This window comes from Rhea americana, unplaced genomic scaffold (assembly GCF_003343005.1).
Source record: "Rhea americana isolate MKP2758 unplaced genomic scaffold, rheAme1 scaffold_10, whole genome shotgun sequence".
In the NCBI taxonomy this organism is placed as follows: Eukaryota; Metazoa; Chordata; class Aves; order Rheiformes; family Rheidae; genus Rhea; species Rhea americana.
In genome coordinates this window covers 3,523,925-3,540,261 of record NW_028185039.1, presented here as the reverse complement: position 1 = coordinate 3,540,261, position 16,337 = coordinate 3,523,925, and the positions used below count along the sequence as shown (strand labels likewise).

Sequence of the window (16,337 nt, the reverse complement as noted above, 5' to 3'; positions counted from 1 at the left end):
TTGCAATCATTTCAGATTCAAAACTGAAGCTGTAACAAAAATCCACGTGTCCCCTTGGCTGCTCAGCAGAGATTGTGCGGAGCCCTCGCTCGCCCCGGGGCCGGGGAGCTGCCACCCGCTGTCGAGCCCTGGGCTTGCAGCTCTCCTTTTTTCACCCTATCTCCATTTTACTTAGAGCCTTGATCAACTCCACAAATATATAGATTATCTAGTAATAGAAACACGTATTTTTAATAGTCTAATTAAACTCTATAACATACTTAAACATGCAAATATAGAGCCTGCCAGGAATTGCTTTAGGTACTGCGGAGATCAGTTTAGAAATGAAGAAGCGGTTTTAGGTCGCTGGCGCCGCTGCCCGGGGCGTGCTCCTTGGGCACCATCCATCACGAAACAGCCCCCTGCTCGCGCCCTGGGACGCGGGAGGAGGCTCTGAGCTCAGCGTGCGGCGCGGCAGGAACTCCACGGCGGGCCGAGAACCGGCTGTCGCGATGGCGTTGGCTCTCGAGGTCTGGGTGCTCCTGTAGAGCATCGCCCGGGCTCGCGAGCGCCGTGATGCCGGCGCAGAATCGGAGTGTCCGGCTTCAGCACCGGCTTGTTTCTGTTAAATTGAGCATGATCTGTTCCACTACGTAGCTAGGGGCGGCAGCAGTAATTTATCAAGATTGCGTGAATGAAGATAAGGATGTAGCTATTTAATTAGGCAACTTCTCTGGATTTTTAGATGTTCTTCTCATGGGTTTGATTCAAAATAGGGCAACAAGCGCTTTATGCGAGCAAGATGTTATGCTTCTTTGTGTTGTATTTGAGTGTAAGAAAAATATACTTGTGTCGGTTGCATCTTGCTAGGTTACATAAAGAGTCATATATAATTAACGAATAGAGTAAGGATAGGAAACTGGAGTGACATTGAAGACCGAGGGCATAAGTTTCGTTTTGCTATTAAGTACATGTTGTYGATTTGATCAAGAGAGATTTGGTTGCTGTCATCTGTTCTCATTTTGTGTCTAAACTGTGGCTGAAAAGATGACAAAAAGTCCCGATTTACGRGACTCGGAAGGACCGGGGCGGCCGTTCCGGGGAACGGGCCCGATCCTGCCAACGCGCACGGCGCTTGCGCTGCGGACGTCGGGGCCTGCAGCACGGCTGCTCTCGTGGCACGGGCGCCGCACGAGCCCCGGGGCGCCTCCGGGAGCTTGCTGCCCTCCCGCTCGCTCAGGCTGGCCCCACGCGCCGTGGGCGAGCCCGGCTGCGCGCCGTGCCTGCCGCCGACCCGTTTCTCGTCGCCGCTTGGGGCGGCTCCCAGAACGGCAATATTCGCCGGCCGCCGCGGCGCGAGGGACGGGCCCGCGTTGCCGTGCCGTGGGGGACACCTGCTGCGCAGCTCGCTGACTGCAGCTTCGCGCTGCCCGCGCTGGGCCCACGTCCGGGCCGGCGGCCGCAAGAGGCAGTGGGCCGCACGGCGCTACCCTCGCGCCGGCGGCTGTGGGAAGGGCCAGGGTCTGGCAGAAGGCCTGAGCTATTCCCTCGTCTCAAGCCTCGAGTTTTGTGCAGGCATCTGTGTCTGCCTCACTCGCCACTCGGAATCAGGCTCTGTATTTCCCTACGGCTCCGATTTGCCTCCTGTGGAGGGAGATAGTATCGCTTCCCTGGCTCCCAGGACCGCAGTACGTAGACGTGTAAGACGCTGCTTTCGTGGGGTAGTGGTGGGGCCACGGAGCTCCTTCCCCCCGTGCTCCAGTACGATTTGCTCTTAGCTGTTACTTGCTGCACAACAGTTTGTSCGCAAAACGCTGCGTATTTGCAATCATCCTGCTTACGCGTGCTGCTGCGGGAATTACAGGCGCTGACAGCGAGCAGCCCCGGGTCTGAAAGACGAGGCCCAAGAAGCTTCTCGAACTTGTGCGTTCCCCACGTCAGCGGCTGCAATTGCAAACTCCGAGTCTCCAGCGCTCGGCGAGCTGTCAGAGCCGAGATCCGCAGGGTTCAAACATTTCAGTGACAGCTGCAGGGTGTCGCTCCTGTTTCCCGGGAAACTGGCTCTCCAAAATCAAGGTAAAGTGTTGGCTGATTATCTAGTAATAATGCTGAGCATTTCAATATGAAGTTCTTCACCTTCCTCCGCCTGAGACGGTTTCCATTCCTACAGCATCCAGAAAATGCTATAGAGGCCCTGTTAATTCAATCTGCTGTTGCAGCTTGGGCTGTGCAACCTGCTTGCAGAGGGGAAAGAYGGATTTCAGCCCTGACCCTTTCAGTCACTGCATCTTATGCTGTGCTGTTAAGGTAAAGGGCTGATTTATCTTAGCAGCACCCCATATCTCCTGTACAAGCTGGTACCATTGTTTATATGAGAAATTGGAGAATAACAGCAGAGCTTTTTGCTTTACCTTGTCCTTCCAGAACATTTTTGTCCCTAGACTGCTTTCCTTGAAATAATCCTAAGTTGCACAAACTTCTTATCTGCTCCCACTCCTGCTTATCATCTGAATTTAATTGCTCTTTGGCTTTGCACTCCCTGAACTCCTGTTTTGAATCAGTGACTTTCATCGTTTTGCTGAACATTCCTTTTTCCAGGTCGCTGAATTCTGAGGTTAACAAAATGAATCCTCCCGCTGGTCCTCGTTACGTTCCGCTACTCTCCTTGCTATATCCTGAGCCGCTCAATTACCTTTTGACTTCAACTTCAGAGGCATTTATCGAACCCGCAGATCAGCCCTTTGTGCAGGAAGCAGTTTCATACTGGATTCAGGAACATGTTCGTGCGATTTTTTTCTTGTACTTATCCCTCAATTTGTTAAGGTTGTTTAAATTTTCTTAGATGATTTGCTTCTTGACATGCTTTTTAAGTGAAGTTCTCCTAGTGCCTATTTTTGCAAGAGATGTTTCCCTTTCTAACCTCTGTTCTTGAACAGTGTCTTTCACTATTTGATAGCTTTGCCTTTCTACTTTGCTGCTATTTACCTTTTCTACTCTCCTGAATTATTTGGCTCCTTTGCCATGTCTTGTTCATTTTAGGAAGAGAATGAGGACCAACTTTCTCTGAAAGGATTTTGCTCTGTTTCCCTCAATATCATTTTCTTAGGCCAGTCTTTCACCCTCTGATATCCCTAATTGCGTGTTCCCCTCTCCTTGACTGGGGGAGGACATCCACTTTCACCAGGTTTGGCATGGTCAGTCTTACCAGCTCAGACATACCAGGGAGGCACCATGCCAAAGGAATAATACTCCTGGCCTAACAGCACGTGGCACCCTTTGAATCCCTTACTATTAAAGAGGGGGCAGAACGTGGACCTTAATCTGCTGATACGATCTTTGCCCAACCCAAATGATCCTTGCTTCAAGGTACCTATAGCTTGTTCTCTCACAGTTGTTACTGCCATTGGGAGGACAATATGGAGAAGGAAGGACATTTTACACCTTCATTAGCATGCCACTGGCCAAAACCAATAATGTCTTTAGGTATATTATCCTGGGAAGGGTCACTTATCTGTATCAAGCTTAAGACTAAGCCCAAATTAAACTTCTGGCTATGGAGAGCCACTGAGTTGTATTTGTAGGGCCACCATCGCTCAGAACTGTGTTTTTCACATTGGAAATCTGGCATTTCCAGTGCCCCAGGATCATGTGTAAGCATATACAGAGCACAGGGGCATCCTGGAGCTAGTCACATACCTTTGACAGCTGCTCATGTGGCTGATATCGCAGGAACAAGCAATAAATGTGCAACTTCTGAGAACAACAGCTTCTTTGCTAGAGTAAGGAGAGGCACATCGTAAACATGACCGAAGATAAGGGCTTGACACCAGGGCAGCGAGAGGGAACATAAAGGACACCACCACTAATCAACAAGCTCACTTATAAGAGCAACATTACTTTATAGACAATCAAAACTGAAAGAATTTCTGCCTCGGAAAGCTGTTTTTGACAAAAGCTTGGATTTACTGGATCATTTGTTACTTTAGGTGATCCTAACGCATTTTGAATGTATCAAATTAATTAAGCACAGAACCGAGCCCCTCTGAGGTAATGTCATTTCATTCCCAGGTAGAGGGATGGAGGTTCTGGCCTCTCTAAGGAAGCGTAGCAAGCAAGTACCCTGAAATCCCTATGGTAATTCCCTCACCTGCAGACAAGCATCTCCCATTCAGCGTATCTGTGAAACGGCGTTATACATGAGACACCTCAAACCCTCAATATCCATAGGGTTTACATCAGAGGTGAGGAAGGTGTCAGTGTCAAATTCAAGAAAAGRAATGGCACCCAAAGCAGTCTTGTGTAAAAGCCTTTAAGGTGTTGTGGAAAGCTACATAGCAGGAAGCAAGACTGGCCAAGCAGTGAGCGGACAGTAGAGGACAGTGTGCAAGGGGCAAGGCGTTTCTACAGCCTTGAATACTGAAAGCTGTTTTACTGAGCAGCTTTAAGCTACACAAAGAGAAAGCTTTGGTGACTCAATGGATAGTAATATAGGAAAGAGATAGGAGGAATATATAGCATGGAAAAAATGCTACTCATAGAGTGTGGCTTACTATTGCAAGGAAGTATCGGGGCTGTGCAGGCATCCACAGTGGATGCTGCTACTCCACAAAGCTCCCATGAGCAGCTGGGTTGCCATCAGCAGCTCATCAGCTGTTATACTCTCACAGAATCCCATTAACTTAAAAAACAAGTCTTTTAAGACAAGGGAAAAAACACAACATATTTTGATAGTTTGGTTCATTGGAAGCATGTAGGCTAAAGCTCTTCTCAACCTGGAAAAGTCAAATCCTTTTGGGAAAAAAAATATACATTCAACAGTATTTTGGCTCACTTGTATTTCCAGTAATATTGTTGCAACATAAGAAAGAGAGGTATGTTTGTCTTAAGCATTTTCTTCTTTGAAATAAACAGCAGAAGGACCAAGTAAATTACAAAGGTAGTGAGTTTTGAAAACCTGCGCATAAAATAATCTTTCATAAGAATAAAATGCTGCATTTACAGCTGTAAATGTATACACCCATATAATTTAAAAATATGAAGATACTTTACTGTGTTTCAGGTTCTTTCTTTCTCAGATCACACAATGAAACATTCACGTGCTCGACGTAGTAAAGTGGTTAACCTCATTGCATTGGCAAAAATAAACCATCCATACAGCCCTGAGCTTTTAACTCATCATAAGTGGGAAAGTTAAACTCAGCAGTTAGTGCAACCAAAGTGCAATTGTGTTCTTCACACTGTGTAAGTTTTGACTGGCTTGTAAAACGAAAGTAGAAGTTCATGGCTCTCCATGGCAGTTTCTTGAGGTGATTGAAGACAACATGATCTGCAACATATTTGGCCGTAGCCTGACTCCGAAGGAGAAGACAGGTTTTTGTCAGACAGTGGAGAAAAGTCAAAGTCAGCTACCTGGAAAAGGAACGTCAAAAAGATCAGTTTGAAGTCTAAGCCTAGTCTGGCTTAAGTGAGAGACCAGGTAGATACTTTGGGCCAGAAAGGGAATCTGGTCCTCAACCAGTCCTAGTCAATCACTGACTTCAAATAGACTTCTGATGTGAACCATCTGCACACGGAGCTTACAGGTAGTCTCTCTATATTATTCATACTGCGGTGCAATTTAAAGTGCATTAGGCACTTTTAAAAGATTCAAGAACATCTTTACTTTAGGAGCTCATGATTATTTTAAATATGATAATACAACAAGTGAAAGCTACACCAGGAAGATAGGAGGGAGCTGGGTAGATAAAATTTGCATGATAAAGTTCGGTGATAACTTAGTGTCACTTCCTTACTATCCAGCATACCTTCCTACTATCCAGTTTCTTTCTTCCAGGAAAGCGCTCTGAGGTAGAACACCTGGAAGGCACACTTCAATGCAAGCACATGCTTGGGAACACTACCTAACTGCCCTGGCAACTTGAATTAGAGATATCTGCCTCCCACGAGGAGCCAGAAGTAGGCATGCTACTTAAAGCACTTACCTCTGCTGTTTAGGTTTTCATGCGGAATAGATCAGTCAGAGAGATACCAGGGGAACACCCCTACCTCCCCCACACATGCCTGAGGATTAGAGACGGGACAAGGCTGAAAGGTATCCAGGCACTAATTCCATCTCCAAGCAAGAGTAAACAGGTACCTCCACGAGATCTTTATGTTGTGTGTTACTTCGGAAGGTCGTGTACAGCACCAGTCCTAGCACCACTGAAACCAGAGCGATGCAGAGCAAGATAAAGAAAGCTGGCTGGATCCCTGAGGAAAAAGCACAAGGGGACACTCCTGAAGCAGTACAATGCACTCAGAAGAGGTAATGCTGAGAATGAAATGATGTTTTAGGAGAATCTTTCACACTTTTTAGAACAAAAGGCCTGTGTGCAATAGGAAACAAAAGTTTTCAGCCCAGACCACTTCAGGTCTTTCTCAATGCACAGAAGTGGGCACGTGGGGTTGGGGCACTGGGTGGTTGTAAGATGTTTCAGAGACCCCAGAAGGGCATGTGTGAACATGCATGGAGGAGCCAACAGAGATTGCTGGCTGGAGGGACAAGAAAAGAAACTCAGGCCTAGAAAAATCTACCCTTTACAAAAAAGAAAAAGGGGGGGGGGGAGAGAGAGAGGTTGCTTGACTGCTTAATTAAGGGAGTGTGAAAGATGCACATGTTTTCCTAGTTATCCACTCTTACTACAAGAGCAAGGGGCTTTTTAAGCTGATAAATATTTATGTTAACTCAGTCTTCCCATGAAACTCATTAGTTCCAAGACACTTTTGAGTGTAAGAGTTCAGCAGTATATAGGAAGCTGAGAGCAATTACAGGAGGTATGTGACAGCCTTTTCTTTCGGTTCACATTTCCTATGTTTTTGAGCATCTATACTTTTTCAAAAACCTTATCTCCAGGCTAGTTATTCTATAACTATCCCTGATATTTTTGACTGTTGGATTCCCAGACCTGGAAGAACCTCTATGCTGCTCAGACTAGCTGCACCTCACCTGTTGGCCACACTTTTATTTCATGGTATGTCTGCAACATGGTCACGCCGTTCTCAACTCTCACGCTGAGACAGTACTGGCCTGCGGCGCGGAAGGTATGGCTCAGATTGTAGCAAGAACCGTTAATCACCACCAGATGGCATTTTTCACCTTCAAGTGGAATACACTCGGCCTTTATAAGCCAGCATAATGCCAGCGGTGGGCTGAAATGGAAAAAACCCCAACCTTTATATACAAACATACGTTATATATATATAAAATTATGTGAAAACCTTGCAAAAGTTGTAGTTAAGAACTGATGAAGCATTTGGATAAAATAGCGTAATAATTCTGAGAATTGTTGAAGCTAATCCAAGTACAAATAGAGAAGTAATTAACTGCAAAGTCATTTGGTTTCTAGCATCTGATAGTTGAAAAGGACTTCATAATGCTTCTATAAAATAACTCTTTTAGTGGACAGTTGAATACCTGTATGGGTTATAGGCAGGCCATTGTGTGCATGAAAAAACAAAAAACCCTTAGCCTTTCTCTAACAAAGATAAAGGGAATCTTCTACGTTTTTTTCCAAGAGGGCATAGGTTGTTTTTTCTTTGCTGTTTTTGCACCATGGAGGTCAGTGTCTGTGTTGCTGAATTACACCCAACATTTTTCTGATAAAAAAGAACTAGAAGGAGTGCCAGATGAGCTCAGCACAATCATTTGGACTAAAAGCTTAGAAAGGTAAATAGCTTGCAAGAATCACAGGATTCCCCTACACTAATAGAAAGGCCTTTGTTTGCTACCAAGCAATCTAAGTGCAATCCACTTTATGGCCTTATGTCTTCTCACTGTGTTTAGTTGCTGTCTTTTATTTACATTTTCAGATCCTTGCTCCAAATGGTTCTGTGCAGGCTCATCTTCTGCACTACAGATTTTGATTCTGACAACATATAGAGCTTTTCTTTATCCCATCCTTGTAGTATTTTGTTCCTCATCTCCCCTGGATATTTTCAGCTAAAGCAAGCAGCATCTTTATGTGTTTAGTTCGTTTTCAGCTTGGTTTTTGATAACAGACCTCTCAAACCTTTGGCATCGTTTTTGTATCATACGAACTCCCATCCCATCCATTCCAGCCTTGCTTCTAACAGTTAGATCTGATAAATGTTGTCCATTCTAAACCAAGCAGGCACTTATGAACCTAGAGTTTGCCTGTAATGGATTCTGGCTATTCATATTTACTTGTATGCCATCTCTGGTGCCCATTCTTACCAATATACCATTCACTCTTTGAATACAAACTGCTGTTCTGTGTATTGGAGTTAGCTATGTCTCAGCAAATGACTCGGTGTTGGGTGCTGCTGCTTTTGCCCTACMTCTCTACCAACAGTCCTGAGCTTTTGAGATTCTTTTGGGGAAATCTACCATTAGGCCAAACAGCTTCCAAAAGCAAAATGCAAAGTGTCCCTCTTTTAGAGAACGAATGACTTCCACAGTYGTGAAGAACTGTTATGGTAAAGGTGCTTTTCCAAGTCATTCAATGGCATTTAATGACTTTCACGTGCCTCTGCTATATGAAAAGATCTCCTGTGTTCTTAGTATCGCAGCCTGAGAGGGCTTGTGCTAGGATCAAGGTGCTCATGACTCTTCTACATTCCTGTAAGTATATATGAATATTCCCCCTCAAGTGATGCACTGGGCAAAAGCAAACATGAGCACAATAATATTTTCCTTTTCTCCTCATTCCCAGTCTTAGCTCTCTTCAGCAACTTTTTCTCCAGCCTTTTCCTTATCCAGACTACCTTTTAAAATTTCCTCTTCTGCTTAGAGCCTCCCTGCCCTATTCATCTTGTGGCGACCTTTACTTTGCGAAAGTAATTCCCTAAACCTACCACTCCCTGGTGCCAGTTGAGATGGCTGCTGTTCAGCACGATTCTGAGTASAGTTTAATTTAATGATGGGAAATCCGTCAAGGAAAGAAATCCAAAAGGGAGCTTTAAAATGTCATTTTTCACACTGTCTTTTTCTGGCTAGTTCTCTTTTCATCTCTTCTTTATGAAGATACAAAAATAACATTTCCTTTATGTATAACGATTCTCTGAGGAGATATACGTTTGAATATTCTACATTTCCATAAAGATGTGGTCTCTTTCAGCCTGTTAGATTTCAAGGTATTTCTAGCCAATAACAGTTTATAGTCAACTGCATTTTGTTCATAAGAAAACTTCTTTTTTTAAGAAACAGTTCTACAGGGTGCACATGACAATATTTTAGGGAAACAGGGAAAAAACCTAAACCAAGCACATAACTGTCATATATGTCTTATAAAAAAGATTATGTTGGCTACTTACCTGCCATTGATATGAAGAGATAAACTCAAGTTTTCCATTACGTGAGTCTCTCTGGAGCCCACTACATTAATACTCTTAACAGCATCTGAGAGAAGAAAAAAGCGTATCACACTCAACATGTAAACTGAAATTCACTGTTTTTTTCAGTGAAGGTTTATTTTCAGGGACTTTGGTTTTAGCTGTATCACTGACATAAATAATAATACCATCTCCTCCCCAAAAAGAAAGCTATTCACAGAGTTGTTGTAAGATATCCAAATGTTTTATGATTTCTTTTTAATATACAGTTGACCATTTGTTAATCTTGTATATGTTTATGTACGTTTATTTACTCTTGAAACAGATAATGAGACTTTCCTAATGCCTTTTTTAACTGATCAAATTTATTTTTTCTGAGATAGTATAAATTAAATGAACAAAATAAGTTATTATAAACACTTTATTACAGATCTTAGGTCAGATTTTTGCAAAGGATCATCATGTTCTTGATAAATGAAAAATGTCGATAACAAAAGTTTTACATAAAAATAGACTTTTAATGAAAAGAATAGAGAAATAGAGAATTTTATATTTCCCTCCCTGTTTTTCCTGGACTAGAAAAGTGCAAAGTTCATTTTGCGATGGTAACACTTAACTCAAAAATATTGGACCAGTTCATGCATGTGAATGAATGCCTGAGTTGTATTTCCACGTTAAAGTCCTAGATTGTATTGCTTTGTATAGAGCAAGCTCTGTTTTGAATACGCAGAATGTTTTACGATTACCTAGCAGCTCCAGAGCAGTGGTAAAATCACCGGTTTTCTGCAGAGTTTCTCTTTCGTGTATGATGTTTCCAATCTGCTGCCATTCAGCTATCACTTTCAGATGGACTGTGCGGTTCCCCACGGCAGAATGGTTATAGTAGACAAAGGGCTCCTTGGTAATCTGATACATCCTAGGTACAACATTAAAAGGTTTATAATCAAAATCACCTCTTATCAAGTACTTGTCTATTTCTGATGTAAAATTTAAAAAAGGATAAGCTCTAATATTTTTCTTTATAGACAGTGCTATAGTCAGCTGTGATTCTAATTCTACTTTATGTCCGTATCAATCAGGATTGATGAYTGCGGCACTACATTGGTATAAAACCAATAAAGCTACAACCAGTATCAGGCCCAGAGAGTGTTTAACTTGATGCATTTTTGCTCAGGAAACAGGATATCGCTACAGTAATTCATGGAATGGAGTAGGAAGAGATGGTAAAATATGAAAACTACCTTTATAGCGGGTGGGCTATAAGCTAACTGAAGCACTTGAAAGGGGGAAAAAAAAGAAAAAAAAAAAAAAGAGAGAGAGAGAGAGAGAGAGAGAAGAGTTTAGTATTCAGGAACCTGACATTTCTACTCATGTACACACATTCCTGCTGGGTATATTTTTGCATTCAGAGAAGAAAACTAACTGAATGGCTTTTTCTCCTCTCTACTGCAGAGTTGTGTGAAGGCTAGATACTACCCACAGTTTTATTTCTGACAGCTCAGAGCTATGTTGGATGGGTTGGTAATTTTTTTCATTTTGTTACTAGGTCAGCATTTGGTGTGTGTTAACCTACAGCTCTGTTATTTGAGAGACCTAGCAATCTTCAAAAGTTCACAGAATCAGTAAGGTTGGAAGGGACCCCTCTGGAGACCATCTAGTCCAACCTGCCTGCTCAAGCAGGGTCACCTAGAGCATGTTAGACAGGGTTGCGTCCAGGCRGGCCTTGAAGATCTCCACAGAAGGAGACTCCACAACCTCTCTGGGCAACCTGTTCCAGTGCTCCGTCACTCTCACAGKGAAGAAATGCCCCTTCACGTTCAGGCAGAACTTTCTGTGCTTCAGTTTCTGCCCATTGCCTCTTGTCCTGTCACATGGGACAACTGAAAAGAGTTTGTCCCCATCCCCTTGACACCCTCCCTTCAAGTACTTGTAGACATTGATAAGATCCCCCCTCAGTCTTCTCTTCCCCAGGCTGAAGAGGCCCAGCTCTCGCAGCCGTTCCTCATAGGGCAGCCCTCTAATTATCTCCGCAGCCCTGCGCTGGACTCTCTCCAGTAGCTCCATGTCTCTCTTGTCCTGGGAAGCCCAGAACTGGACACAGTACTCGAGATGAGGCCTCCCCAGGGCTGAGTAGAGGGGCAGGATCACCTCCCTTGACCTGCTGGCAGCGCTCTTCCCAATGCACCCCAGGAGACCATTGGCCTTCCTGGCCGCAAGGGCACATTGCTGGGTCATGGTCAACCTGTCATCCACCAGCACTCCTAGGTCTTTCTCTGCAGAGCTGCTCTCCAGAGGGTCATCCCTCTGCTTGTACTGGTGCCTAGGGTAAGTTCCTTGCCTAAGATGAGGTCTATTTATCAGCAGCTAACTGTAGTAAAAATTACTTACTGGCCAACCACAGGGAGGAATACTGTTTCCATTTTCCTAAATGGACACATTATGCACAAATTATTCTCACATTCAACAACCTGCTAGATATTCTGCAGGCATGGCGATAGTCTAAAGCAACAATCTATGCTAAGTAACTTTTTCAGTTATTTGTTCAGCTCACAGCACAGATTGTAATACACCTAAGTACCTGTTTGAACAAGAAATTTAGGTCTTTCAAACATCATCCTTCTGTGACTCYGCGGTACCTTCTGCCCCCAAGGTTTCATAATCCACCTGGACATTATGCTAAGAGTGCACTAACTGAGAAAGGCACATGCTTTGTGCTGTGATTTATCGGGATTTCTCCCTGCATGTGCATCTCAATCAGAGGCACCTTGAATATTCATCAAGGGAAAACAACTAACCATACTTACCCTTCCCCAAAGTTCCAGTTGTAGACAAATGATGCTGACTTGAAGTAATCACTTGGGTCATGAAGACAGAAGGAAATCCGGGTCACGGTGTCTGTGGATGAGCTTGAACCCTGCTTGATAAACGCGCTGCCTTCTATCTGGGCAATGGTAAGATTCCCTGTAATAAATTCTGGAGAATGGTAAGGCAGAGAAAGAATGACAGCATATATCACTTTCGTAGTGTGCGCTGCATGAATTTCAAAGCATTATTTAAAATGTACTGCTTAAGTTTTTCTGTGCCCCAGTGCAAGTGGTTAAATGTGTTGTATATTTATTATTCAGTGTTGTTATATATATTATTGAGGCACAGAGATTAAATGAYTTACTCAAGGTTATACAATTRGTCATGATAAAGCCACTGATAGAACCAAGAGGGAAAAATCTTGGGCTGATTTAGGTCCATAACAACTTTTACTATTGATTTTAGAATAACTGAGATTTAACCCCAAGAGTATAGATGAAGGGATTCAGGATCAAGCTAGTACATACTCCCTTCATTTTCTTTTTTTAATTTTTAGCTACGTCCATGGAAATGACAAACTGACTACTATGAATAACAGGTGTGCTATACATTGTTAATAACAAAATTGTGAAATGTTGATATTTCACGTCTGCCAGCAATTCTATGTTCATTTCTTTAGCTTATAAGTAAAAAGATGTTCTAAGGATTAGCAGAAATTGAGCTTAAAACGTTCTAACCTATGAATAAAGAGGTATCGTGATGATAGGCTGATCAGCTCATTTTAAAATTAATATGATATAAGTTACCAGCAGGACTCTTACCCTGTTAAAAATTCATTAAATCTGGTTAACCGCTATCTTGATGAAGCACAAATAAAAGAATCACAATTGCTGCCGCAGAATAGGGTTGATAATGCAGATCTAACTGGAATTGTAATTCATATTTTTTCATTGGCAACTACCTTTGTGCCCCTGTGTATTTTTGTTATTGGCAACTACTTTTGCACCCAGGGTAAGAGTCCTGCTGGCAACTTACATCCTATTAATTTTACAATGAGCTGATCAGTGTATCATCACGACAYCTCTTTATTTATAGGTTAGAAAGTTTTTTAGATCACACTCTTGTTTGGGGAAGGCAGAAAGGCACAATGGGATCTTAATTTTCATAGCTATAAAAAGTTTCTATCCCTTTTGCTAGTAACACGAGAATATAAGTCAATGCAAAAAGAAAAAGGAATAAGGAGATATTCAGCAAGGCAGCAATTTTTAAGAGAGAGAAGATCTTATGTACACACTTATAAAGGTTCATCCAGTAAGCTTGGTGTTTCTCAAAGAAAAATTGCAATAGCTATTCCCCAAAATGTCAGGTGTGCCCTATGGTTGGCTCTTTTGTCATTGCTCACGTCCTTTGCTGCTGCTGCAGAACGTGGGGTTGGTCTATTTTGGAATGCACAAGGAAAGCAGCTGGGATATGTGGCTGGAGGGACACAGCTGCCTGTCATTGCAGGAAGGGATTGCAGGAAGCCCTCAATGGATGCTTCATGTTGATCCCTGCTGCAGAGCCTAGGCTCACCACACTGCCTCAYTGGTCAAGTTGACAAAAAATGCATATTTATGATTATGAATATTCACAGTAAGATGTAATTTTGCAGTGCAATATTTGAAAATGCAGCTGTGACTCCACATCTCATTTCAGGATGATCATTCTGAACTTTAAAAGAAAGCTTACGGCTCTGTTATGTACTTTCTATGTCACGTAAAAGGGAAAATTAGTAGATTGTGACTCCTTCCAGTCATCCTAACAGTAGGACTAGAAATGCCGTCCAGCAATAGAGGCAGCACTGCTTTACAAGTCTGGGTACCACCAAACAACACTGATGGTGAACTAAAGCTACTGGAACATCTAGCTTGGTTCCCCTAAGGATACTGGCAGCACCACGCTTGCTTCCTGGACACAGGGAGGCAGCGTGGTCTGGTTGGCACACTGCCTGCCCAAGATGGCCTTTGCTCATTCAGATGCTAGCAAAGGTAGCAACTGCTCTGATGTATCTTGAATCCCCGAAGAATTCAAGAAGTTGTAAAGAAGCTGTAAAGCTGTTACCTGTGACATGAAGTACAGTGACGTTTCTAGCAACAGGTCGACACAACCAGCAGTTCCTGTGAGTCACCCAGACAGATACAGGAAAAGTGCCAGGAAATTCACCAGTCACATTAATGAGGGAGTGAAACCCCTGCTCCAATTTATCAATGAGAATCAGAGGAGCATAAATCCARTTAAAATGATACAAGTTTGAGGTGATACTGTTGTTCTTCATRCTTAGACTGGCACGAACAGTAGCTTGTGCTCCAGTTGTGATGGGACCGTTGTTGGTTATTTCTAGATCATATTCCTCTGTAAAAATCAGAAGAAAAAACTCTTTGTACTGCAATGCTTTTTTCCCATATTTTCACTAGTCAGCTGTAGTTCTGTGATTCACAGCGACACTAATGACAACTAAGACTTTACCACCTTCGTTACCATGTAAAAGCCTAGAACTGAAACTGTTATGCATGTATATATTTGAGTTCAAACAGGTAGCATTCAAGGGTATGTTAGAATTGGTCCTAAAAATGTTAACAGTAAGGGGCAGCCTAAGCAAAAATGTTAATTAGAACATCCCCAAAGCTTTGATGAAGTTTTACAGCCAGAGCTGGGCTATAATCCAACACTATGATCATTAATGATMTAATACCATACTCACTAAACTTCTWGCCACTTGAAACACCTCAGATCAGATTCCAATCTAATCTGTGTTGTTTCAATTCTCACTYAAAACAGTAAGAAAGAGTCACACGGTAAAATGGATTTGTATGGCAGAGGAAGCTCCTTTGCAAAGAAAAAGGCAGGCCATGCCAGCCTTGCCTTAGCTAGGCTAAGATTCAGTGTAYGGGCATCTGCAGATGTAGACACATGTTCACTAGTGTTTTCAAAAATATTTTGGCACCTTATACTCATTTCCMCTGTTTGGCATTTGGGTCCATTTTGAAAATTGCATTAAGCATGAAAATAACTTAAACACAATAAAATAAAAGCAGTTTGTGCAGTTCCACTTCTGTTTATTGTTATTATTAAAGCCAGAGCTATAGTGAGGAAGTCAAGGTGAGAACACAGCAAAATTCCCTGCAGTTACTGAAAGGGCAAATTACCAACTCGCCTTACAAAATCTCTCACTGGGCAAAGCCTTAAAAACGATCTTTCAGACCCAGGTAGGATTTCATACAGTGGTTTCCTTTGTCAGCTCTGTTGACCCACAAGTCCCACCTTCTGCCTTAGTACAAAAACTCAGCACTAGCTTCTTACCTACAATCTACAGTTAACTTCCCTTTCTAGAAAAGAACCAAAGATCTGAGTATAAATTAAACTTGTATGTTTGAAGTTGCAAGTGTTACTACATCCCAATGTTTGATCAGTTCAGTCCACAAGGGCAAAACAAGGGTTCTGGCTGCGTGGCTTTCACAGCTGGGACAGTGAGGAGCGAGCTGATGCTGAGATCATGACCCTGGAAAACAGCCCTGCTGCTCTGCCTTGCCCCTCCTTATCTCCCCTGCTGCATTCACAGGAGCTAGTTAAGCTCTTACAACTACTAGTACAGGCAGAGTTAGGTGAGGTTTGGTTTTATGGAATGGATACCAAATGCAGCTTTTCCCCAGGTTTCAGTGCTGGGAAAGCACTCCTGTACGTCTTCTGTAGGTTAAGGAATAGCAGTGCAAGGTTAAAGGACTTGCATACATTAGAAAACAAAAATCCCCAATGCAGCAACCACTGAAAGCTGCGAGCTGGGGGAGAGCCGGGAACAGCCCGTTTTCGCCTCCCCCGCAGCGTACACAGCCTCCTCCGCCGGCGCCCGGCTAGCTACCGCCTCGCAGGGGCCCAGCGGGCCAACGCCGAGCGGGGCGCTGCCGCCTCGGGGCTCCGCTCCCGCTCGGGGCTCCGCTCCCGCCCGCCCTCCTGCAGCAGCCGCAGAAGGCTGCAGGGCCCCGAGCGCAGCCGCCGAGCTCTCGCCCACCTGCGGCCGCCGGGGCGGTTCCCGGGCGGGGGGGAGCCCTGGGGCTGGCCAGCCCCCGCGCTGCCCCTCGGCCAGAAAGGGACCCCAAACGTTTCGTTAAGCCCCTAATGTCATCGCACAGACCCCGGGCGCTAGGTAAGGCTGGATGCAGCAGGACAGCGAGGAACAACCGCAGGTT

General features: G+C 43.7%; 1 protein-coding gene across 1 annotated transcript; it reads right to left on the bottom strand.

The window, feature by feature from the left end:
- Positions 1-4,274: 4,274 nt before the first annotated feature.
- On the bottom strand, positions 4,275-16,277 carry TMEM130 (transmembrane protein 130; the record flags this gene model as incomplete). Its single annotated transcript, XM_085300521.1, has 8 exons — positions 4,275-5,388; positions 6,116-6,228; positions 6,965-7,167; positions 9,292-9,376; positions 10,056-10,225; positions 12,114-12,282; positions 14,215-14,505; positions 16,160-16,277. Coding segments are annotated over 8 exons (1,326 nt in total), but the record flags the coding sequence as incomplete, so codon positions are not given.
- Between the last annotated feature and the right edge of the window lie 60 nt (positions 16,278-16,337).